General features: G+C 39.7%; 1 protein-coding gene across 1 annotated transcript in view; it reads left to right on the forward strand.

Annotated features, from left to right (window-relative positions):
• Positions 1 to 24,672, forward strand: part of LOC106891544 (slit homolog 3 protein-like) — a 554,801-nt gene that overhangs the window by 438,803 nt on the left and 91,326 nt on the right. Inside the window, exons 25-27 of the mRNA XM_014948178.1 lie at positions 4,004 to 4,167; positions 7,983 to 8,107; positions 24,572 to 24,669. Coding sequence (XP_014803664.1) covers positions 4,004 to 4,167; positions 7,983 to 8,107; positions 24,572 to 24,669 — 387 coding nt within the window. The remainder of the gene's footprint in view (positions 1 to 4,003; positions 4,168 to 7,982; positions 8,108 to 24,571; positions 24,670 to 24,672) is intronic.

Here is a 24,672-nt window from a genome sequence, read left to right on the forward strand (position 1 = left end):
ATTGGTGGAGGTCCAGGATATTTTTAAATGCAGTTCAGTTGATGAAAGAACTGTAAAGACAAATAGCTGCAATTGTTACAAATTAAACCTGAAGTGTGACAGTTGGTGCCAAAAGAGCGAACAGAAAATGTTTTTTTTCTCTGAGATGATGTGTGATGCTGCACATGATTAGGCAATAGGTGTAAAGGAAAAGTAATTTTGTTTAGCATGTTTCTTGATCACTGTCTTCAAGTAATTGGGGGGTTGGCTATGTCTGGGTCATTCTGTGCAGTGACTAGTTTCACAAGTCAACGGCTATTTTCTGCTCTGGAGTTGCCCTTGTCCATGTGAGTTATGTTGATGTGTACACACACCCAGACATACAGGCAGATGTGTGCATTTGACCTAAGTTTTATATCTCTGTTTCTCTCTTTGTAACCTTAAACATGCCCTCCAGAACACTTACCTGAACACAAGGTTCTGTTCATAATTACCTATTTTCTGGGTAGCAAATACATCCTCAGATGGTTAATTTCTGTGTAGCAGCTTTCTGTCACAGTTTCACTTGAGACAGAAAATAAAGATATCTCAGATTGGAAGGGACAGAAATCGTATGTAAGCAACTTAGGCAATTTCAGCTTCAACTGAGAAACAACCTTCTCTGTTTCAAGCTTAAACTTTGCTATCTGAGTCAGAGAAAATATTTGTTTTGCACATAATACATTTCTTCGTGTTCCCAGTATGGTCAAGCCATTTTATATGTTGTTGGGGAATGCAAGTCTGACTGAGCTGAAGCCCTGTACCTCCTTTTGGATGTGCAATGACACCTTTCATACTGGGAATCTGGCTTCTGAGGGTATTTTTAGAACTCAAGAGATAAACATATCATGCCCCATTTGTTTGGATTTTCCTCGGGGTTTACTTTAAATGAAGTGCAGATGCAATTTTCCTGGGTAAACCGTTCACCTTAGGGAGTGATAAAAACCCCTTTGGCCCAATACAATCACTGCAGTCTATCTGTTTAGATATATGTGCTGCCAGAAATGTAGAATACACAAAGCTCAAATGAACAGTAATAAATAGGATCCATAAAATAAATAAGACCTGTCTGGGGTGTAATTTGCACAGTTGAACAATTGAATTTTACAGTGTAATTGTGCTCTCCGATTTCTTCAAGAGGATTCTGAAACTTTTAGCAACCACAATGATTTTGCTCTTCACGTGCCAGAAAAAGCTATGCTTATTCAAACAAAGTCATACATAATTGAAAATAAATTCATTTAGAGCTTTTCCTGATATATAGATCTGCAAGGAGAAAGCATGCAATTGGGATAATTTTGAAAATGATACAAGGGGTTGCTACTTGTCAAACTCATAATGCACAGAGAACAAAATCTGATGTGACATTTGCAACCTGTGTGGGTAGGAGCGGGTGGGTGCTGTGGCTGGATGGTCAGCCTGGACCTGCTGCATCAGTACAGTTTGGGGGGAGGAAGAGGGAAGGTATCAAATTAACCCATAGAATTGCAAAGAATTATTTGTGTAGCATAGAGAAAACTATTGATTTTAGTCAGTAACTTGTAATAGCTTTAAATTGTGTTGTAATTGGAAGAAAATGCCTGAGGTCTAGATACTTCAATCACTTTTCCCGTAGCTCTTTAAAGCCTACAAGAAAATATTCACTAACTTCCTTTACATTGTAAACATCATATTGTTGTAATGTAACTATTATAATAAAATACGTGGCTGCTATACCTCACTAAAGACAGAGGAAGGTTTGTATACAAACACTGGGTTTGTGCACTATTTATTACTTTATTTGCTTGAATCATATAATGGTGTATTTAAGCCAAGACTGTGCTAACTTACTTAGTCCAGGGCAATGATAAAACTGTTCCAGCACTACTGAAGGATCACATCTATGAATACTTTAAAAGAACCCAAAATCTTCTCAGTTAGGTCTATTCTTGCATTTTCTGTCCTCACCATTCACTGACACACACAACTGTAGCTGATTTGGTTTCCCAAATACTGCCCACAAATAGAGTGACCTCTCAGCCCTCCAGGGATGCCACAAAGAACCCCTCGCTAATGGATGCTCTGGACAGCAGGTATTTCTGACAGACAGATTTTGCAATAAACAGCTCAGATTCCTAAACATTTTGAATCATCTCATCTTTACTCAAATTTATATTAGATACCTACAAAAATAAGCTGTCCCCTCCTCTGTTTTCTCCACATTATCATGTCTGGAGTTATTTTAATTGACTTTGTTATAAGTTGCCTCAAAAAAAAATTAGCGCCTGAACAGAAATATCTGCACAACATTTTGAAAATGCTGCTGGTGGTATTTCATTACAGCACAAGATATTTTTACCTTCTGGAAATGTTTTGCTATAATGGGCAGAGAAATAGAGAGAGCATGTTAGAACTCATGAATGAAAATACAAGAATTCACTATAAGTCCTAGAAATGAAGAAAAAAAAAAGCACCCAAAGCCACAAACAAAAGAACGGAAAGATACATGCAATAATTTCTACAGTTGTACAACAATGTTATTGGTAATCTTTTCTAGTGTCTATAAAGCAGCTTTATTTCTAATGTAGTTTATAGGGATTCATTAACAGGGTAACTAGCTTTCCGTTGTCCTCCCACTCCCATTTTATATATGGCAGTTGCTCAGCGCTAAAGTGAATTTCTCGGTCCAGCTTTCACTGCTGCATTTTGCTTGACCTTGGACAAGTGAGCCAGTTGATCACAGTCACAGGGTCAAAAAGTCAACCCAGTAGTTTTTTTCCGCTGTAAGCAATGGATTTACAGAAGGAATGGATGGATATTTTTTAATACTGTGCTGCAGTACACATTTAATTTTGATGAATGAGCCCTAGACAGGGTTTGAACCTATGAACTCTCATTATGAATCTGTCTAGGGCACAGTGGGTTCATTAGTCACTCCAAAAGAAATGTATCAACAAATTTACTGAGGTTTCTCTCTTAATATCCTGTCTGATATGTTTTTATTTGAAAGAAGCTTGAGTTTAAAATACCATCTTAAAAATAGTTTATAACATATGCAAAATAGTATAGTCTAAAACCCAGTTTGAATTACTAGTTTCTTTAGTACCTCTTCCCTAAGCTAATCTTTATTTAGTTCACTTTCTTCCCATGGCAATTCAGGTGTTGTAGAGCTAAAGTCTTATGTTTACTTTCAGCAAAATAAATTCAGACTTTCAACATGCATTTCTTCACACTTTCAAAAATTAATTGTTTTTAAACTGACTTTTCTGAAGTCTGGACTTCGTTTGTAATTGACTGATTGCCTGAAAAGACACTTTCTTTGAGAGAAAGAATAGTATAAAGGAGTCAAGGCAGCACCTAAATTTAAGGTTAAAAGGTTTGTTTTCCTTTGGATAGATTGCCATGAATAATGAAAAAGTTCAGTGAATTATAATGACGCTATGTGAGTGCATCTACTTCAACCATATGACCTAACTCAAGTGATGGGTTAAACAGCAAATGTGTTTTCAAAGCCAGAAACAAACTTAGGGGACATCAGGTTGCAGTTTTTAAAACAGAAGTGTCCTCTGTGTGTATGTTTCATCTAGTGAGGACCCATTAACATGAGTCATCAGATCCAAACTCAATTACACAGTTCACTGTTAGAATATGCTCATGAGGGCCAAAGACTTAAAAGAAACCGACGTGATAAATGTGATGAAAGCAATATGTCTGGCGACGTTGTTCAAGCACAATTGTTTGAAAAAGTGATTTATTGTTTGAAAAAGCGATTTGCTGTTAGGTATTTATACAACCTCCCTAACTTATCATGGGAAGAAGGGAAGAGAGTGGGAATACTGGAGGAGATAAATCTAAAAGACTTCCTGAATACGCAGAAGATCTTTCCCACATTTTGAAGTGAAGCGTTCCTGTAAAAGTATAGAATGAAATGTGCCCCAATGAGATCAGGGATGTTATCTTTCCTTGCAGGCCCAAATAACCGCTGTTAATTGTTTTCCACCTCTAGGGCTCTGGGGACCAACCCTTTGCACTGTGACTGCCACCTCCGCTGGCTGTCCGAGTGGGTGAAGGCAGGGTACAAGGAGCCAGGGATAGCCCGCTGCAGCGGGCCCGACACCATGGTGGACAGGCTGCTGCTCACAACACCGACCCACCACTTCCAGTGCAAAGGTAGGACAAGCTGGAAGGCTCTCTGTTCTTTTCCTCATACGTACACAGTGCTTGATTTGTATACTCTTGGAAGCTGTTTGGTTTTAAAGTGAGTCTGGGGAGGAGTTGGGCTTGGCTTTCATTTTCTGAACCATCACGTTGCATTCAAGTTGCATTTTTGAGTGTTCTCCCACAAAGTGCAGTTGACTGCACCACTGGAAGGAAAACCAGCAAACCTCAGGAGGGTTAGGATTCCTGTTGCTCGCAGCAGATTATATAATGGCAAGTTAGCATATAGGATGTTGTTAGAACTTATTTGAGCAAATAAATTGGTTGTGGCCTTCTACCTACCCCAGAAAACTTTGGTAAAATAAGGGTTATTTTAAAAATATAGAGCAGTGGTTATTATGTACGTTTACTTGAAAATGAGAAACTGAGAACTCTTCTCAAAAACAAGTATTTCCAAAAGCACATTTTCATTTGAAGATCTGCAAACTGTCCCTATCAACTCTGTATCAGAAAATGTTGATTATGAAAAATGTTTCATGTCTGAGTGTACGTTGATTCAGGAGAGGGTTGAGGTGCAGCTACTAACGATTGGGGTAGTCAATGATAGGAGTGTGCTGTCTTAGAGAACAGTTCAACAAATCATAAGGAGCCCACTAAGTTAAGTAGCTTAGCACTGAATGTGGATTAGGATATACCTGTATGTTCTTACTGTAAAAAAAGGTTTGGAGGTTCACTTATTACTAGCAAGTATGAGAAGACGGAGCTACATTTACAGTGGAAAAGATGGGTCAGTAGCCTCTCTTAGAAATGGAAATGAGGGCATAAAGCTTGTTTTTATGTCTCAGAGTGCCATGCACACTTACAGTACTGCTTGGCAGCACAATTTTATAGCAGCTGGGATTAAACTCCTGAACAAACAAATCATGGTGTTGAACTGGGTTTAGAACACAGGCTCCCAAGCCCAAGCTAAATTTTATTTCCTTTCAAATATATTTTTAATAACTGTAACCTTATAATTTAATTACCTTGAAATGTCAGTCTTCAAACTATCAGAAATCTTGACTATAATTACAGAACTACGGACTGTATAAAAGTCTCTCAAATGTGAAGTACAAATATACCCTAAATACTAAAAATACCAAATAATGAACCTGTTCACACAAAGTGAAACAAAGAAAATTATCATATTTACATATTAAACAGGGTCTGAAAATTAATCCAGAAGGAGAAGCTAGGTGACTCCTTCATTCTTAAACTCTGATGTATCAGTAGTTACACTCACTTTCTCTCAAAACTAAGCAGGCAACTCTTAGGCAAGAGATAAGTAAACCTGCGGTCCAGACTATGAAGAACAACACCTGTATCTTTTTAGTGTAAATATTAGTTCCCCCACCAGCTTTCTGGTGGGCATTCTACTATCCCAGCTGTTACCTTGGCTCGCTTTATCTGAATAGGACAGGAGAAAAAAGTGTTGATTTGGAGGTGATCTTTGGACAAGCAGGAACTGCTTGATCTGGATGAGTGGCAGTATACTCCAAGAAGTGCCTGGCCCTAGCAAAATTCATCTTTCCTCATCACAATACATATATTTTGAAAAACAATGTATGATTTGGTAGTCTACCTAAACCCATTTCCCATCTGCATGTTTGAGATCCAAAGTTTCATGCTATTGTGTCTGGGTATCAGTGATGCTCATTTATGGTAAAGCAACAGGACACAGAACATCCAAGGATGTGTCTGTGGTTCTGTCTGGGTCAGTTCAGTCCTAGCATAGATGCTTGGATAAAGGTAGTGCATAGATGTCCTCTGTGACCTCCAGTAACTTTTAGATTGAAAAAAGTAGTTTAACTCATTCTTGTTAAAATTACGTCTTTTGCCTGTGACTGAGCAGAAGGTTATGTCTCAGCAGAGCCAAGAAATAAAAGTATGTAATGTGCAAGTCATGCAAACTCAGCTCTGCTTTTTATTAAATTGCCCTCCTAGTTATGCAGTAGAGGAAAGGAATGTGCTGGGCTGAGGGCATTTTGCTATATGGATTTATAAATCAAATCCACAAGGGCAAACTAATGAACTACTTAACTGCTAGGAACTAACACTGTTCTTATTAGCTCCTACATTGATTAACTTTGATCTATGCCGTAGGAATAAATGGAAAATGTAAGCGTGTGTATTATGAAATAAATAAATAATAGAACACATTCTGGCTTAGTGACCTCTAAATCTAGAAAAGCAGCACTGCTGCCTGTCTCATGAGTTCTCCAAGGAGCTACCTTCATATATTCTTCGTATATTCTACCTTCAAGACAAAAGCAGCTCAAGTATGTCACATTCCACTCCCTGTCAGCGCCAGAAATTCAGATGTTATTTCCTCTTGCTGTCCTAACTCCAAGTTAAAAACGTGTCTGGCATTTTGCTAGACATAAATGCAAAGACAGAAGAGGATGACAACAGTCTTTTATTTCATTTTTTGGATTTGTTACTTGTGTATTTTTTCCTCATTATTGCATGTTGCACCCTGCAGTCAGCGGCCCTTTACATTGCAGGTGCTTTGCAGCTGGGACTCCTTGGTACCCATTTCTGTCACGTTCTTCTCCTGTTGGTGCTGTGCAAGTATATAATGAAGGTTTATATCTCATACAGGACGTTACAGAGCAAGTCCTTTACTGGAAGAGATTTTTTTCATCCCTAGTTTTGGTAGCCTTCTACAGCTCCATCTTCTCTCTAACACCAAATATATGCTTCCTTTTTTCACTTTCAGAATGCTTCACAATTTATTGCTATCATGCACAGAGGCTCTGTACCCACTTCTGATTACACAGGACCAATTTTAAATTCTTTTTAGCTGTATTTCCTTAAAAATGAAATAAAATTATTTTAGGATCTTTACTGCCTGATATATTTTATCTGCTAATCTGTCTGACCTTTTAAAGTGTTAGGTTTTATTTTTTACATGTAAAAGCCATTAACTCATTAATAGTTAACATTTAGCCACTTCAAAACCACCATTTCTTTAACTGTAAATATAACTGTCTAAATTAGCTTTCTGTAAAATCTCAGTAATAAAGTATTGGTTGATGTGGTACCCTAAATGTACTTATTGTTGTTTTGGTCTGTGTTAACTTTCCTGCTCACCCACAGACATCACTACTTCTCTGGAAGTGTCCTGTTAAAAAATGTGGTTTATTAAATGGTTTAAATGTGTATGCATGTATACTTACCTGCATACATTTACATCTTTGCATATTTGTCATTGTTGAATTTTACTGAGATTGCTGAATGTTGATAATCATTCTTCTGGGCAGAAGAGGAAGAAAATAAGTTTGGAACTCTGCTAAAATTAAGGATGGTAGAACACTTTGCACCTAAATATTCCCATAAGCCTCTAACTAAATCTTTCTTTTGTATGTTTTTCATTTCTGCTGTTGCATCTGCACTTTCATTCTTGTTACCAGCCATAGAAATGTCATGTTATAGTTCCCTGGGGGCTGCTATTGCAGAATTTCCAGCACTGAGTGAAGGAAAAATTGCTGAAAGCCATATATATATAAGCCCACTCTCTGGAGATCCCCAACATGTTTTTTCAGAGCTGATGTTTGCATGTCCAGGAGAATATAGGCATCACTGAGACTTGCATTTGATTTAAGTACTTAAAATCTCTCTAATCCCTGGGAATCCCATGCTGTTGTGTGAAGTTGCACCCACAGCATGTACATTTGTGCCAACACAGAGTGAATACTGCACTTGGAAAAAATGTATGTGTGTGAGTACGGGAAGTATTAATTTTGTAATCCTGTTCTCTATTAATACACTGTGTTTTGCCTTTCCAGAGCCGGTAGATATCAGTGTCATGTCCAAGTGTAACCCCTGCCTCTCCAATCCGTGTAAGAACAATGGGACATGCAGCAATGATCCAGTGGAGTTTTATCAATGCACTTGCCCTTTTGGCTTCAAGGTATGCCTACAAATGAACTTGATGAAAAGCAATAAAGTCTTCCTCATCCCTTCTGTTTTCTTAATTGCTGTACCACGAGAAGTCATTTTTACAGGCAACTGAGCTCAAAAGATGCCTTAGTCAAGGAGGTTGTGTGATGTTTCAGCTATGCCCCACTACAGATTTTATCCTGTGCAATAGGAGAGGCGTTTCTCTCTGTGCTGTGACTACACAGATCAGCCTGAGCAACTTGCTGTAGTTGACCCCACTTTGAGCAGGGTGGTTGGACTAGGCAATCTCCAGAGCTCACTTCCAACATTGGACATTCTCTGATTCTGTGATGTAAACATCCATATGAAATGGCAAGTTGAATTCTGTCTTCATTTCTTTTCTCTTACTAGTAATAAGATAACCATTTCATAGGCTGCCAGGCTTTTCATTTCTTTTCTCTTACTAATAATAAGATAACCATTTCATAGGCTGCCAGGCCAAAGGGGAGGCAGTTCAGATGAGAGTTAAGGGCCAGTTTAGTCCACGGTGACAGAATGTTGATACTTGCTAGCTTACAGCCATCTCAGACTGATTAGCAGAAAGGTGATAACTGATCAGAGACAACCATTAGTTCAGCTTTCTCTGACTTCTGAGCACTGATGTGAGTGATCTGCAGAGGTGAAATCCTGTAGATGCCAAGCACTGTGAGCTTGTGGTGTCACTCTCTTTATAACACATCAGAAAATTGTGTCATTGAGGAATGCCATTTCTTCAGCAGTGATGTATAACTCCCATTGCTAACACCGCATCAGGAGAGCTTAAGGCTACCAAGACTTTGTTTCAGAGTTGATATAACTGCAAACCTAGCTCAGTAGTCAGTAGCTGAAGGCTTAAGTATAAGTAATAAATGAGGCATGTGATCTGTTCACAGCCTGGGGGGGAATGGGTTGTTAGGGCCAGAGAAGTAGGTTGCATTCTGTAGACTGTGATTTTATTTGCCTCGTTGGATATGTCTTACAGTCTTGGTCAGTTGAAGCAGATGCTCATAAAACACATGAGTAATAAGAACTATAGGAGAAAATAAAGAAGAGCAAAACCAGACATACAGGTGGGAAGTAAGCACAAGTATCCATGTTTTGCATTCTAGGTAGGATTTAGGAATTAGTTAGTTCTGATGATATCACCATTTCCCTTCTCTGTTTGCATAGGATACATCCCAAACGGTAATAGAGTAATTGTGGTAGATCCCTGAAACATTGGAAAAGAGAAGATTTAAAGCTTTATTTCTCCTATTTCACCCCAGTGGTGAAATACCCACTTAGTACTCAAGAACAATATCAATTTTCTTAAATAATTTAAAAAGGCATTGGAGATTTCTTCTCATTAAAAATCCTTCTACCTATTGGTGTATCAAGCAGCAACTTTTCTAGGATCTTAAAAAACCACACTGCCAAAAGTTCATTCAGCTGAAACTGGTGCTTGGTTCGTTACTTGGTAACGATCGATTTGTCTTTGAAATAAGGGAAACTGTGGCCGTTTATCTCCTCTGGTGAATAGAGCAGTCATTGTAATTTGATGTTTAACATAAACTAGAATGAATTCTTTAGATGGGGCTAGGTGACTGTGAGGATAACTTGAAAAGTGAAAACTTGCAAAACTAGCAGGAAAATACATAAATCTTTGTGTATGTCTTACTCTGTAAGGGACATATTGTGGAACAGATATCCAGGGAGTTCAAAGCAGAGATGTTTGTTATGAGCATCTTTTTATTGTTCCTTAGTTTTTTTCTTTTATAGTGTTTCTGTATTAGCAAATGCAGCCAATGCACTAGTGTAAGTTCATTTATACTGCTAGAAGACATGTTTACAAAGGGAGGATTTATTAACAAGAATAATCAAGAATAATCCTGTAGTTATATTAGCAATCACTTTCTAGTGTACATTAGACCTCTGTATGCATAGTTTTACATGGAAAGATTTTGATAAACTCTTGAAGCGACTCAGTTTAAACATCTCATGGAGCATCCGGCATTTTTTCTTTCTCACACATTTTCAGGTGACATTCAGTGTGTAAATATAAAACTAAAACCCACTTGTGTGCTTGTAAGCACCGAGCTCTCATCCAAGCATGGCAAAGAGCAAACAGACCCAGGCACGGCACTTAGAGCAGAGTTTAGAAATACTGCCTGGATAACAGTACAGGAAGAATTGGTGGAAATTTAATAAGCAAAAAAGAACTGTGTGTCTTTACCACAGGTTTTTGAATAAAAATGAAATTTGACAGGTCCAAATGCAAACCATATGAAAGGAGCACTCTATCTACCACGCAGTTCTCCACCAGAGATTCATGTTAATTCAATAACAATACCTTGCTTCCTTCTCACCAGCCAGCACCAAACAGCTCTATCCATCTGGAAGCTATTTCCCAGACCTTGATAAATTGCCCGAAATCTGCCCTCTCAGCATTTGTTTTTCCTTGTTTGATGTAGTTTTTGAAAAAAAAAATCCTATGTGGAAGAGTGCATCAATAAAGTGAAAAACCCACCCTTTTTTCAAATGTAAGTGCATTCAAATGAGCTGACGGCTTTATAACCTTCCCTGGAAAGGGGCAGACAGTGAGAGACCACTTTCTGGGGTTCCTACGCTCATTATAGCCTTCAGAAAAAACAAAACACAGCCAACTCTCTGTGGCTAAGAGAAAGCCACCTAAGTTACCAGTTGCCAAGCTGGTGCCTGATGGAATCAGGAAGGTTTATCAGTTCACTGTAGTTGCAAAAGCCCGTAGTTTTATTTTTCACTATCCCGTTGATGATGGCTCAATCTCTTAGATGTCATGCTCACAAAACTGTTTTTGCTGTTGAGCGCATACCTTACGGTGCTTTTAGCAATGTGTAAGGCTGCCCGTGATGGGTTTGAGTAAACTTAAAAGGGAGATAACTCATGGACCACCTGAGCTGAGAGGCCAGTGGCCCGGGCACTTGTGTTTGATGACAGAAGTATGGATTGCTCACTTAGGAGTGGGGAGGGCTGTGTGCTGATACCTGTCTCTGCTGCTGCTCTTTCCTCAAAATGGGTGAGGAATGTGTTTGCTGTAGATAAACCATGGTTGAAACAGTGGGTTTTTTGGTTGTTCTTTGGGGACGAAGCCCCAAAGACAGTGGGAGATGGTGTGAGAGTGCCACCTACGGCGACTGGTAGGCTGCACAACCCTGAGCTCCAGGGTGCCACCAGAGCTGGCAGGAAATGTCTATTAATGTTAGGAAACTTGTGTTTTCATATTCAACACAGACATAGGTGTAATTATCCAGCGATATTTTTTTTTTTCTCTTCTCCATTGCATTCTTTGAAGGATTATTTAAATAATGTGTGTGGTTTAGATTGTGAAGTATGATTGCAAGTCGAGAAATGAAGCTTTCTTCTGCTTTAAATGCTGCTGGCCACCTGCAGTGTGAGTGTGTGTGAGTGCAGCTGGTGGCTGGTAAATAGATAACGGTACCGTACTAATTCATTTATCCTGCAGAGTGTGTGGCTTTTATGTATTCCCATTGATATTGTAAAATCAAGTTGACGCGTGTTAGAATTCAAGAGAATAATCAAACCTGCAATCAATAAGCCATTGAGAGAGGATTTACTTGAGTAGCTGTAGTAAAAACTAAGGTTAGTGAAACCAGCACACGGTGTATTTTGCCATTGCTGTATTCTGCAAACGCCCTTTTGGATTTTTTGGCTGATTTTTGTGTCTTTCAAACTTTTTTTTTCTTAAAACTGAGGTAACAACAAATGAAGGAGGATAATTTTCTTTCTTCCAAACACAGTTATATTTGTAGCACTGGGGGAAGAGCGTTTAAAATACATCTGTGTTTGGTCTGAAACGAAAGAACATTGACAGCCTGGAATATGAAATGCAGTACCTGCCTAGGCATCACCGCAGCCTCTTGGATTGCTCAGATAAATGGGAGCCTGAGCTGTTGGGGTGCAGGATATTTGTCAACTCTGGGTTCTGCAGTTACCCAAAGCTGTCTGAAACGGAACGTGAAGATAGGTACAATTAGTCTAGCACATGTCCCAGGCTTCAGGCAACAGATACTGGTGTGTGTCTGCGGTAGAGTCGCTCAGTACATTTTATCCAACTCCGTGCAGCTCCCTGTTGAGTTCAGCCAGTGTCCTGACTTTTCTAGCAGCACTGCTGTATCATGAGGGTTCAAGCAATTTCACCAGTCAACCGGAATGACAGATACAATTGGAAAAATCCTGGGTAAAGCTCTTGGGGTTTGGAGAGACAGTATTCTTTGCAGCCAGACTCTTGTGGTGGGAGGCATTAGAGTGAAGCCAGAATGATATTTAGTGAGGAAGCTGGCTCCAAAGTTCTGCTAGGAATTTGGCTCTTCCTCCTCCCCACCCCCTGCGCCAGGTTTTCCTCCCTGAAAACAGGGTTAGAAATTGAGAATCTCGGAACAAAGTGTCTCTGGGATATGGGGGATTCGTGTCTGTCACATGTTGTGCACAGCTATAACTGATGTGCCAGCACTGGAGCGGGTGGATGTAGCTGAGCAGAAGCTGTGACTGCTCAGCACAGAGCTAATAAGGAGGTTTTATCAGAACAGACCCCGGACCATTGGCGTGGACTTTGCCATGCTGACTGTCCCAGTCACTCACGGGGGTGCACGTGGCCTCACGTTTGCTTGGAGCACGGGCAGATGAAGTTTGCTGTATTTGCATGTTGCGGTGCAGATGTATTTCCGTAGCATTACGTGACTAATCTGTCAGACTCCTAGCATAATGGCTGGTTTAGGAGTATTCAACACAGAACTGATCCTAAAATGTAGATATGGTAGTGTTAACTCATGCACAGAGATTCTGGCCGCCCTTACAGCTCAAAGCTGAGGCAGTGCAAGTTTATTCCAGTGGGCCAGTTTCTCACTTAGTTATGCTGATTTGGGTGGGGTTCTATGAACGTATGGGATGAGTGCATATATCCTGATGCGTGCCAGCTGTGTGAGAGTCCATGCCTGGTTTGTCAGGCTAATACTGTTTGGAAATGTAACTCGGTGCTTTTGTTTCTTTGGATCTATTAACATATGCATGTAAGTCCCCATATACATCAGTCAGTGCACAAATAAATCCCCAAGTTGGAATTGCAAAAGGAAGAGAAGTTGGAAGAAACCCTTAAAGCAGCCTGCCCTCATCCATGTGATAAAGGAGAGAAACGTTTCTGCCTTTGCACGTTACTCTGCCTTGGCCTCTTTCCTCTCCCAGTGTCAGGGTCGGGGGGACAGACGGAGGAATGTAAACTCAATGCCAAGTTTTCACATGAAGAAATCAGTGCAGCGAAATACTGTTTGTGTGAGGTGATTCTGCCTTGAGCTTTCATTCTGATAAATCCTCCTGGAGCGTGTGTTTGTGTGATCTGGGGTGTTTTATTTTCTCTTTGTTTGTTTTAACCATACTTAAAATACTTATTAATAAATGTTGAAGAAGCGTTTCCCGCTCTTAGTAAAATAAAGCAGAAGGCCTTTAGGGATGAGAGGTAATGGGTGGCCACGTAAAATGAGGAGACCTATATTTGTGTATGGATTTTTAAGGCAAACACCAATGTCAGCAGTAGGTGGTTATAGTTTCATATCATGCTCCTAGGGCAGAAGAAAATATGCAGAAATCACAGTATATTTCCTGTGTGTTCTTATTCCGTAAATCTTACTGTGCATCAGTTAGACTTGTGCTTCTTTCTTTTTGCCCTTTCTGTTGTAGTAGGTCGAAAGAAAATGGAGATTTACATCTAGAAGAGCATAAAAATGAAAGGCTTAAGGAGGGATTACCGCCACAGTCGCTGGCTGAAGGTGGTGAGGCATGTGTGCACCCACCACAAGCCCTGTAAAAACCATCGTAATGTATTGTGGCATGCCCTAATGAGGGCTCTTAACAATAAAGCCAACTCCAAAAAAAAGTATTTCCATTTTTGTTAGGCCAGCGAGAAAGCAGATGTTGAGCAGCTTCAGGCATTTGCAGTGTTTGTTCAGTGCTGCATGAGGAGTAGCTGCTGAGCAGTCCAGGTGAATACTAAGCCATACCCACAGGTGGGCACCGTCTTCTTCTTTCTTTTGTCAGTGTGGATTATTCCCCCCACCCCCAGCTTTGTTTTTACTGCTGTTTTTCTGGTCTAGTTCTAAATGCCTTAAGAGACCAGGCTTCCAATCTTTCTTTTCCCAGGGTAAACGAGGAGTTTTTATTGGCGTTTAGTCTGAATTTCAGGCTCTTGTTCTTATGTTTGCCTGGTCCTATTACGCTAAATAATAATTTTTCTTCCTTTGTGGTTTGTCTGTCTTTCAGGTGATTGCTGGTTGCTATAACTCTGCTTAATCAAGTTCTTTTTAACCAGCTCTTAATTTTCTGCATCCCACCATTTCCACATAATTGAATCAGTTGAAGTAGTTGGTCACAGATGAATATCCTTATTGTTAGATTTTCTTGTGATTGTCTGTCATCTATTATCCTTGAGGCTTTTTTGGCATTGACTGTGCTTGACAACATGACTTTTGGGTTTCTTTTGTTGTCCAAGAACATGAACAGAGGTTGAACAGAGGTTGTCCTAGGAGGTTAATTGCCCTATTTTCCCCTTTCCTTTGGGGATGATGAAATTGGTGAAGTTGCAGTCAGCAGGCTAAGCTGAAAAGAAAACTTTCTTTATTGTGTGAGAGTAAACTCTCTCCTGTTAATAGAAATGATATAATGCCAGAGTAGCTTGAGAGTTAGTGGATGAAGGGGTGAGTGCCTGTACACTGCAGGTAAAGTTGTACCAAAGCTCTCTGCACTCCAGCCCTGAGCTGGTGCAGCCTCCTGTCTCCATGGCTCCCCGGGGTCCCCTCCTCGTACTTCTGAGTGTCTCTGAAAAAAAATATTGTGCTCTTGCTCATTATCACCGGGGGTATGTTTGATTTCTTCAGCAATCTGAATAAGTTTTTTTTGCATGTCTGCTTCTGAAAACATTGCTGCTGCCTGGGTTACCTGTCACGGTTCAACCCGCTATCAGCTGACAGCCTCAGTTTATGCCAGAAGGGGTTGCTGGTATCTCGGGACTGCAAGGGGAGCTTTACACAGCTTCCACAAGCAGAACAGATTATACTGACATTTTTGCTGATATAACATGTATTTCAGCGTGAGACCTTTTATCAGTACAGAGCTTTCCACGCTGAAACGCTGTATCCTTAACAAGACAGGGATACACCAGCAAAAGTTTCCTCAAATGGACTGTGACTCTTCCAGCATCTTTAGCTCTGTTTATTTCAGAAATCTAGAGAGTTCTTTGGGGAGATTTTTGTAATCACATAAATCCTGCCTCATGTTAGGTTTCACTGGGTTCCTGCATGTAATGTGTGTGTCTGCCTGCATTTACTAGCTTAAGTATTAGGCACAGATTAATTGCCTTGAGCAACAAGTACAAAACACAACAATTCAACAGTTAAATTTTCTTTTATTTCTTATTAATAGGAATTAAGTTTTCTATACAAATGTCCAAAAGTCTTGATAACTTTTTCTACAGTGTTCACATTTTAAAAAGAACCAATGCCTTTTGATAGCCTGAGAGGGAAAGTTTTGGTGTCTATGTAACACGTATTTTAAAATAAATAGGCCCTTAGTGTTTTGAGGGTACTGAAAACATTGTTCTTATTCATTAATACTGGTTGAATTAGAGACTACATGAATTAATTATTCATTAATACTGGTTGAATTAGAGACTACATATGAATATGTCCTTTTTTACATCAAGTATTTTGGGTTGGATTTTATGTACAGAGGTAACCCTGCACAAAATCAACTCTTTTCAGTGTCTCTACTTTTTTTCTGCATTCACACGGTGATTGGCATCAGCCGGTTGATGAGGTGACCTTGGAAGCTCCACAGCACCTGGCCTGTCCAGTTTGGCACCTCTGGACTCACTTCAGAGAGGTGCTGTGTGAATCGGCTCTGTGACAGATAATTACATTTCTTCTGTTATTGATTAAAAGCCCAAAAGACCATTGAAGCCCAAAGTGCTTGTGTAAGGAGAGTAAGGACAATCAGGATTTACGTGGTAATGAATGTAATTGCAAAATAAACCTCAGATGTCCACTGAGAATTAAATTTCATACTCATAGGAGACGAACCAGAGTTTTTAAAAAGTAATATGATGAATCCTTGCACTTTGACTTTGACAGGCATATTCTTGATTACTAGCTAGAGAGGTAATGGAAGGTGTATTATACCCTGGAGGATCATAAATCTTTCTGATTTAAATAAAATGAGGCTTAAGAGAGCAGAGTTCGCCTAATTTGCTATAAATTCACAATTGTGATTTATTAACAAGGACAAGGAAGTCACTAAGAAGTGCTGCTGCCATGCTCAATTATTGTTTAATCAGGTGCCAGATGAAGCTAGACTGGCATAGGAGATAACTATATAGTGCTGAAGAGGGTGGGGTATAAATAACTAGTATCTGTATTTTTACTTCAGACACTAACACCGTGAAAGTTTTCAGAGGGAGTTAAATCAGCTAAATGGCAGGTGATGGCAGCAACAAAACCAATTATCAGTGTATCTTCATAATCTAGGCTCTGTGCCATTTAGCAAACAGTATTTATCTTGATGCTTGCGAGCGGGGGCCACTTTGTGTTGTATTGTTGTGGCAATGGAAGTACAGCTGTATAAAGAAATACACTGGACTGAAAAAAGAAAGCAGAATTGTCTAGGTAAATTCAAATTTACTCTAAAACTTCTTTCAAAAGTAGAAATGGATGCAATTAATTACTTTCTCGTGTTAAACTAATTGGGTTGTAAACAGCAATCCTCAGAAGGTACATTTTTATTACCCCATTGGGGTAATGACTTTAGATGACTAAAAAGAAGTAGTTCATCACCGCTTTGAGCACCCTAAGCCAGAGGCATCCAAGGCCTGGATGTCTGGAGCAAGGTCTGCATTCAGAAGGAGAAGTCACTGCTTTTTGTGAACAACAGATGATAAAAATCTTTCAACTTCCACCTGGCAATCTGAAAGCAATCTGATCCAAAATTGCTGTGATATTACCCATGCCTTGCCAAATAATTTGTATATATGCCTAAGCAGATGGATCTAACATACACCCTGCCAGCTCTTGTCGTTGTTTGACCTTGCCAGGGAGCGTCATCTACATCTTTTCCAGACTCCGGCTTAGCCATTATGTCCGTGGCCAGAAAGAGCATAAACAAGGAAATAGTATCACTGAAGATCTAGTGAAGAACTTCAGAGTACTGTATATAGAGATGAGTGTGTAAGCTGTCTTCACTTTATCTTAATATCAGTTATCAATTAGGAAATCAGTTTCCAGTGGTTCCATTTCCAAAATAACAGTAGAGTAATTCCCAATGCTGTTTTGTTTAGCCCTTACTTCAAAAGGATTTAGATTAATTTTATGTTTTAAAGTTAGTTTTGTTCTTCGCTCAATTTGTAACATCTCTAATTATTTTATAAATAAGTGTTCCCTTCACAAAGCCGAGCAGCTGTGTTTACAGTGATCACTGAGGTGTCCATCACGTCCTTCATGCTGCAATTAGCATAAGATGCCATGCTGACATTCATAGCTTGCTTTAAGATTTGCGGTACACATAAAACTTTTCCTTTTCACAGTCAGTATTGCAAATACTGGGTTTCTTTGCCATGAAAGGCTCTGAAATACACAATTGTGATAGAACTTGAGAGAACGTTTCCTACCAAACTTCTAGCCTGGTGTATTTGCTGTGTAGCTGAGTTCATGGCATCGTGTTTCCTTGGTCAATTATGCCAAATTCTTCTTGTTTCTCCTTTGTATTTCTGGCTTTTAAATGTGTTTATTACAAGGAGACTGCTGAATACCTCATCTTATTTCCTTGCTTAATTTTCTAGTGGAATTGAGCGTTATGTGATAAAATTTTGTGAGACATTTCTTTCCCTTCCTGCCCTGGGAATATTTCAATTTACTCTCCAATTTTGACTATTTATAACAGGGGCATAAAGATTTCAAATGGTAAAGAAGACACTGGTAATGATACCACTAGGTAAAAGATTGTAGCACCAGTTTATGCCTTATTGGATAGCTGTATGGCAAAACTTCAGGAAAACCTTTGGTCATACTTCTAACTTTAGTAAGCATGCAAGAAGTAAAACTCAAGTAAAAAGTCCATTCAAGAGTTTAAACTGAATTCTCTTTCTGTGCTGGGAGTCTTCTATTATTTTTGGATGTTTTTCCCTCCTCTCATCCCATCTTATCTCGTTCTTTTATATGATTCATCAGGAATCATGACTTGTGTGCACACCACGTTTAGCCCTTCACTCTGCTACTAGACCTTTGCAGGTCTGAAGAGATGAAGGAGTCCCGCTGGCACAATGCAGGTGGAGTTTTAACACTCAAACAATCAGCTTACATCAGAATTGTTCAGAAAACTGCATTTAATAAAATACTTCCCAAGCTCTGTGGAAGCAGAGCAAAGCTATACATAGCAGCTGTAAGCGTCCATTATTTTTTTCAATTTCACAACATTAGGAGGTTAAAATTTTAAAGCTGGCAGATATTTGTAAGTCTGCATAACATTCCTGAATACACACTGGGAGAACACAATGTACTTCTCGGTTTATCTTTCTGTGAATTTTCCATGAAATGGAAGGTTTTCTTAGCCTTTTCCCTTAATGTCATGATTGCTTACCAACTTCTGACCCGGACACCCCTAAGACCAGTGTATTAACGTTTGTGAGACTGAGAGATGGGTGTGGATGCTTTGCGTCCACTATTGTAAAAGTACTAGGTTTGCAATACAGTGTCTTTGTAGCAGGTAGTTTTGTCTGATTTCCCTAAAAGCCTTAGCTGTGTTTAGAGCTTGATAATTAAGTTGTTTATGAAAATTTCCTAGTTCTTAATTTAAAGTCTCTATCAACTCTATTTGTCTTCGTCTAGTATTTTTAGTAAACACGAGTGCTACCATCTGTTCTCTACGTACACCATCTAAATAAAATTTGTTATGAACACATTGTATACTGTTAACAACTCAAACTTTGGTATTTCTTTTGTATGGCACATTTTTCCAGCACGCTTTAAAACACTGGAGTCATTGAACAAGGCTGTAATTGTCTGGAAGGAGGTCTCTATTCACAAGCCATTGAAGTTGGATAGACTTCTGCCTGTCCGCAGGTGTCTTCATCGCTGGCTGGATCGTGTTTCTGCTGCAGTCAGCAGGGAGAGTTTTCTGCACTGGGAGGTTTCTACCTTGTGCCTGTGGTGAGCAGCTCCCTGCTGCCACGTCTTATCTGTGCCCACTGCCATTAGAAACGGGTGAAAGATCCCGTTAAAATGGACAGAGGTCAAATCTCTGCCATGCAGTCTTGAATGAAGTTCTCAATCTTCATAAACAATACTCATTTGTGAAAATTAATTTAAAAAAAAAAAAATCATGGCAGTGGTTGAAACAGTGTGAAAGCAAATGAGTGGTTTTTAACGTATTATCCTTTGTTCTTCCTGCTGAGGTCCCTATTAGTTTTTGCTACTTGTTCTTGGGTGTTCTACTAATCATGATGTAATGTTTTCCAGTATTGGACACTTATAAAGGCTAGAATTTGGCACACTCTGACTGAGGAACAGCTTGTATATACACTAATGCCCAGTGCGGTTAATTACTGTTGAGTACGAAATGAAGAATTGACACTTTCTAAGTATGGTGGATCGTTTCTGTTCTCATTTACTGAAATATTGAGCTGGAGCAGCACAGATAAAATCTGGACCAGCTGAGGTATTTCAGATTTAAAAAGGCAGCTGGACTCTGGACATATATGTCTTCTGATTAGTTGCAGAAATTTTCTTTTTCAACACCTAATCCTTTCCTCTCCTACAGAAAATGAGATAAATTATGTCAAAGTGTTTTGGATCTGTTGCTTTCCTATCGGGCTAGACAAAAATTTCTTGCAGCTTAAAAAAGCTCTAGAAAGAAAATATTGCATGCAGTGGGACCTTCATCCTCTTTCTGTGAATTGCCAAGGTAGTCAGATCGTCTTGCCTGCTCTTGAAACAAGGTCTGCACCTCTTTTTCTGATTCAGACTTCATTAAAAGGCTTGAATCCTTTCTTTAGTCTTGAAGCAAATGTACAATATTCTCCTTTGTAGTGATTTTCAGGGAATGTAATTCCAAGAGTTTTTTCCCAGCTCACAGATAAATTAGTTTTAGTGGTGACAGCAATTCCATTTTTCCAGGAAGAAGATTCTTACTGTAAATTGAGGCTAGAGAATTGTATTATTCATTTGAAAGATGTTTCCAGAATGTCTTTTAGGCTCTTCTGGGTAGTGACAGTCTTAGACAGAAATAAAATCTGCTTTGCTGTAGATTTATTAGTACCAATACTTTCTGCAGCTTCTCTCAGAATTCTTTGTTTTTCGTAATCTTCTGTGGTAGGGGAATTTTAGTTGTTTTGTGGGCTCTCAATGTGCTATTGATAAAGTCAACTCAGAGAAGATAGTCCTCAGAGAAGGATTAAGTGCCGTTTGCCCATTTATTACAATGAGTAAACTGAGTCAGAGAGACTCTAATTTTCCTAAAGCCACATAGCAACTTAGTGTTGTAATTAACTCTGATTCAGCAGCACATAGTAATCAGTTTCCATGGTGCCTGAGGCCCAAGAAGCCAATAATTCAGCCATGTTCAGTACAGAAATGAGAGCTGAGACAAAGTCATGAGAAATTTCATGTGCCAGTGAGAGAGACTGAAAATGTCTCGCTCTCATTTTAACATTTATCTTTATTAAATTTTTACAAGAACATTCAAAATAATCTGAGTAATTACAGTAGACGTGATGGGACTGTTTTACACAGTGTTCAACTGTGACAAAAACCTTCAGAAAAACAGATGCCGTGGTTTCTGCTCTGCTTCTCGCTGGGCTTCACTGCAAGGGGTTTAATATTTTAGTGATACAGGGATGAAGGGTTCATATGAAACAGAAATAACTGGTGTTTGTGACGTGTCTGTAAAATAGCCGATTCTTCAAGGACGCAGAAAAAGTATTTGTGATCTTAGAAATATAAAAAATGGCATCTTCCAGCTTCACTGGGGTAAGGTGGTAAACGCAGATGGCCAAACGCAGGCCGTGCTGCAGAGGGGTGGCAGGGGATTAATGTCAGTGCTGCACGGCTCACATCCTCAAGTGCTGCCCCCACCACATGGGGCCAAAATAAAACCTGCATGAGCTTCCCTCGGCATGTTCCCAGCTCTTCGCCGAGACATTTGGGGGCTCGGGATTTCAAATGGAGAAGGACAGGCTGTTTGGCAGGTGCGGCAAGGATGAAGCAGAAACCCTCTCTGCCAGGCCTTGGGTGAGGGCTTCTCATGCTGCCTGCACTGCTGTGCTGGGGGAATGAGCTCGCAGAGAGGCAGGGGGTTGGCCAGGTCCTTCTGCTCTTCTTGGGATATGTTTCTCTTCTGATTCAGCCGAGGAAAAGGACGTCTCTGTTTCCTTGTGGTTGCACAAGTTTTAAAATGCAAAGCTGCTTCTCTGCTCTCTGGGGAGTGCTGGGGACAGAACCTTAAGAAATAGAGCTTTGTCTCCCATTTGTGTAACACAGCTCTGCTGTGGTGCTGGAAAAAAGGATAATTACTGTGTGTCTGAGTTCTTCTCACAGTACGATGGCAGTATGTCCTGCCTGACAAAATACTGAAGGTTTCAGCAGCATTTGGGAGACTGAACTGTAATGACACATGAATGGGAGAGCCTGGTGCCAGGAGTGGGCAGATCAAATCCAATCAACTCTGTACAAAAGTTCACACTAATAAGCTGGGTTTGTTTTTTTAATGCCTTGGTTAGGCTTAATTGAGGCTGCACCAATTTCAATACAAGCACACCAGAGAGAAATTAAGATTGCTACTATTATTTATACGGTACTTAAAACGTGAATGGAGCTTGAGCTTTCACAGTCCTTTACCTGCTGGCCTGTCACCTCCCAGTTGGGCATGGGAGATGGGCATGAACCTTGTGATCAACGTAGGGTGTAAGAGAGAGAGGTGGGCAATGATGAACAAGGGTTAGAAAGATGTGACCAGCCTATTTGTTCTTCACACAAGAGCAAGATTTCCCAAACAGATACGCAGCCGTAGACAAATTGATCAAACCATCCTGGTGCGGTTTTCATGAGAGATCTGTTCCCTTTTAACATAAAAGAAACATGTAGTTCTTGGTTCAGTGAGCAGTGAGGTTCTTTTGAAAAAAAGGTATGGAATGTTTTCCTTGTTGAAATCTAAATAAACCTTTCAAACAGCTTTGACACGAGGTTCTTTTGGAAAAAAGGTATGGAATGTTGTTGAGATCTAAATAAACCTTTCAAACAGCTTTGACATAAGAACATGAGAAACGCTGTAATGGGTCTGTTGTGCATCTCCTGCAGCGTTCTGTCTCTCATGGGCGCAGCAGTTTGAGGAGAGTACACAAGCCTGGCCACCACTTGTCTCCAGCTCTCCCAGCACCCACTATCATCCATTTAGGGATGTCATATCCAGTTTGTATCTATTGCATGGGAATTTGTCTGATGGCTTTTATAATATCTTGACTTCAAAACATCCTGTGGCAAAAACATCCCAAAAGCTCATACTTTGGAAGAAGTATTTTTTTTTATCTGTATTAAGCTGATCTTCTAACGTCAGTAGCTGTCCCTCTACTGCTGAGAGATGAAGCTCATACTTTGGAAGAAGTAATTTTTTTTTTATCTGTATTAAGCTCATCTTCTAATGTCAGTAGCTGTCCCTCTACTGCTGAGAGATTTAGTATGTGACAAACTCTGTATTCATTGCCTCCATCATTTTGTAAACCTCAATCATACCAACCCTATAAGTTCTCTTTTCTCCAGACTGAAGAGTCCTAGTCTTTATAGTATCTTCTTCTAAAGTAGTTGCTCCATCTCCCTGAACATTTTGGTAGTCCTTTTCTATGCCTTTTCTAACCCCATTGTATTCATCCTTAGGCAAGCAGATCATCATCAGGTATCTGGCAAGTACAGCGTCAGGCTTCCCAAAGTCCTTTCTTAATTCTAATGTAATGGTATATCTTAAGTGAGAACAGCGAGGCCTCAAAGCGAGGTGGAAAAAACCCAACAGTTGATGCTCTCATGTGCAGCATATGGCTGAAGCATCAAGATGCTTCATTTTGATGTGGCCATCATAAAAAAAATTAGGCTAGAGAAACTATCTGAGTGTCCAGTGTTCCAGTAGGAACAGTGTATGTAAAGTCTGAAAGGGTTGGAAGCTGTTGTAAATTCAGTGGAGAAGGGAATGACTTCTGACAGGCTTTTGCAAGCAAGGAAAGCTGGCTGTGATAGGGTAGCGTTCAATACTAATACACAAAAGTTAGAGCTGTTACAGACCAATGTCACAGGCCGGCATCTGCCCTCTTCCTTTAGAAACTTATCAATAGGTATAGCATTGTTATTCCTCCAAAATAAAATATAAATAGTGTTTTTTAAACCAAGGCAAAAAAAACCCACCCCAGAAACCTTGTCTGAATTCATGTATTTCCTGAGATGTTTTTCACATCTTGATTGCAGTCATGTATCAGCTTTCCAGTAGATGACCTGGCAGAGGGCCACTGCTAGTGGGACCTTCGGTAGAAAGTAGAGAGATCTCTTGAACTTCTTGTGATTGTACAGATCCCTTGAGTATTGAGCCTTTCAAGTGTCTCTATTCCACCCTACTGTGTGTGTATTTGAAAAGCACGACCAAACTTTTTGATGTATTGGCCAATTTTACAAATACCTTGTTCTAATCAGCAGACTATAATGTTCAGAGAAATATGTCTATGTCTTGAAGAGCCAATAAAATTCAGTTGATAACAGCGAAGGTTGTTCAAGCTAGTGAAGTTCAGTTGGAACTAATGTATATTTTAGGGCAATCTTTAAGAAGGGAACTTTAGTGCACGATGGTATCTCAAACAGGATTTGATGTGTTCTGTACAGAAATTTAAACTCTGCTCCCACAATAAAAATGTATTATTTCCCCCCTTAGGTTTTGGTGATGGGCAGTAACGAGGATGGTGTACTGTTGCAGGGTTTAACTGAGCACTTGGTAAATGCGGTCAAATGAGTGCTGACTCCATGTGGTCTCATGCTGACTGTGTGTGGCCTTCTGCTTACCTTTGGTCTGGATTAATTCTTTTCCTTGTAACTAGCATTAAAGATTAAAGCATGTTAGAGTAATGATGGAACCAGCTGTTTCCTTAAAACAGTCAAAAGAAAGAGTTAACTAAAATCCTGAAACTGAAATGATTCCAAGATACCCAGCAGTTCCATCGATCAGAACATCCCTGCCAAATTCTCTTTTAAGTAATGAGTATAGCTGACCATCAATAAAGAACATTAAGTGATGCGATGGGTCTGAAGACCACAGACCTCCTCTAAATGGTGCCACATGGAGGGTGATGGAGCAGGAGGCATGGATTCAGATGACATGAGTCTTACTAACCTTGTTGCTTTTGATTTTTCCCTAACAGGGTCGAGACTGCAGTGTGCCCATTAATTCTTGCATTCAAAATCCATGTCAGAATGGAGGGACCTGCCACCTCACCGAGGCAAATAAAGATGGATTCAGGTA

The sequence above is a fragment of the Calidris pugnax genome, unplaced genomic scaffold, assembly GCF_001431845.1.
Source record: "Calidris pugnax isolate Ruff unplaced genomic scaffold, ASM143184v1 scaffold27, whole genome shotgun sequence".
NCBI classification, from domain to species: domain Eukaryota; kingdom Metazoa; phylum Chordata; class Aves; order Charadriiformes; family Scolopacidae; genus Calidris; species Calidris pugnax.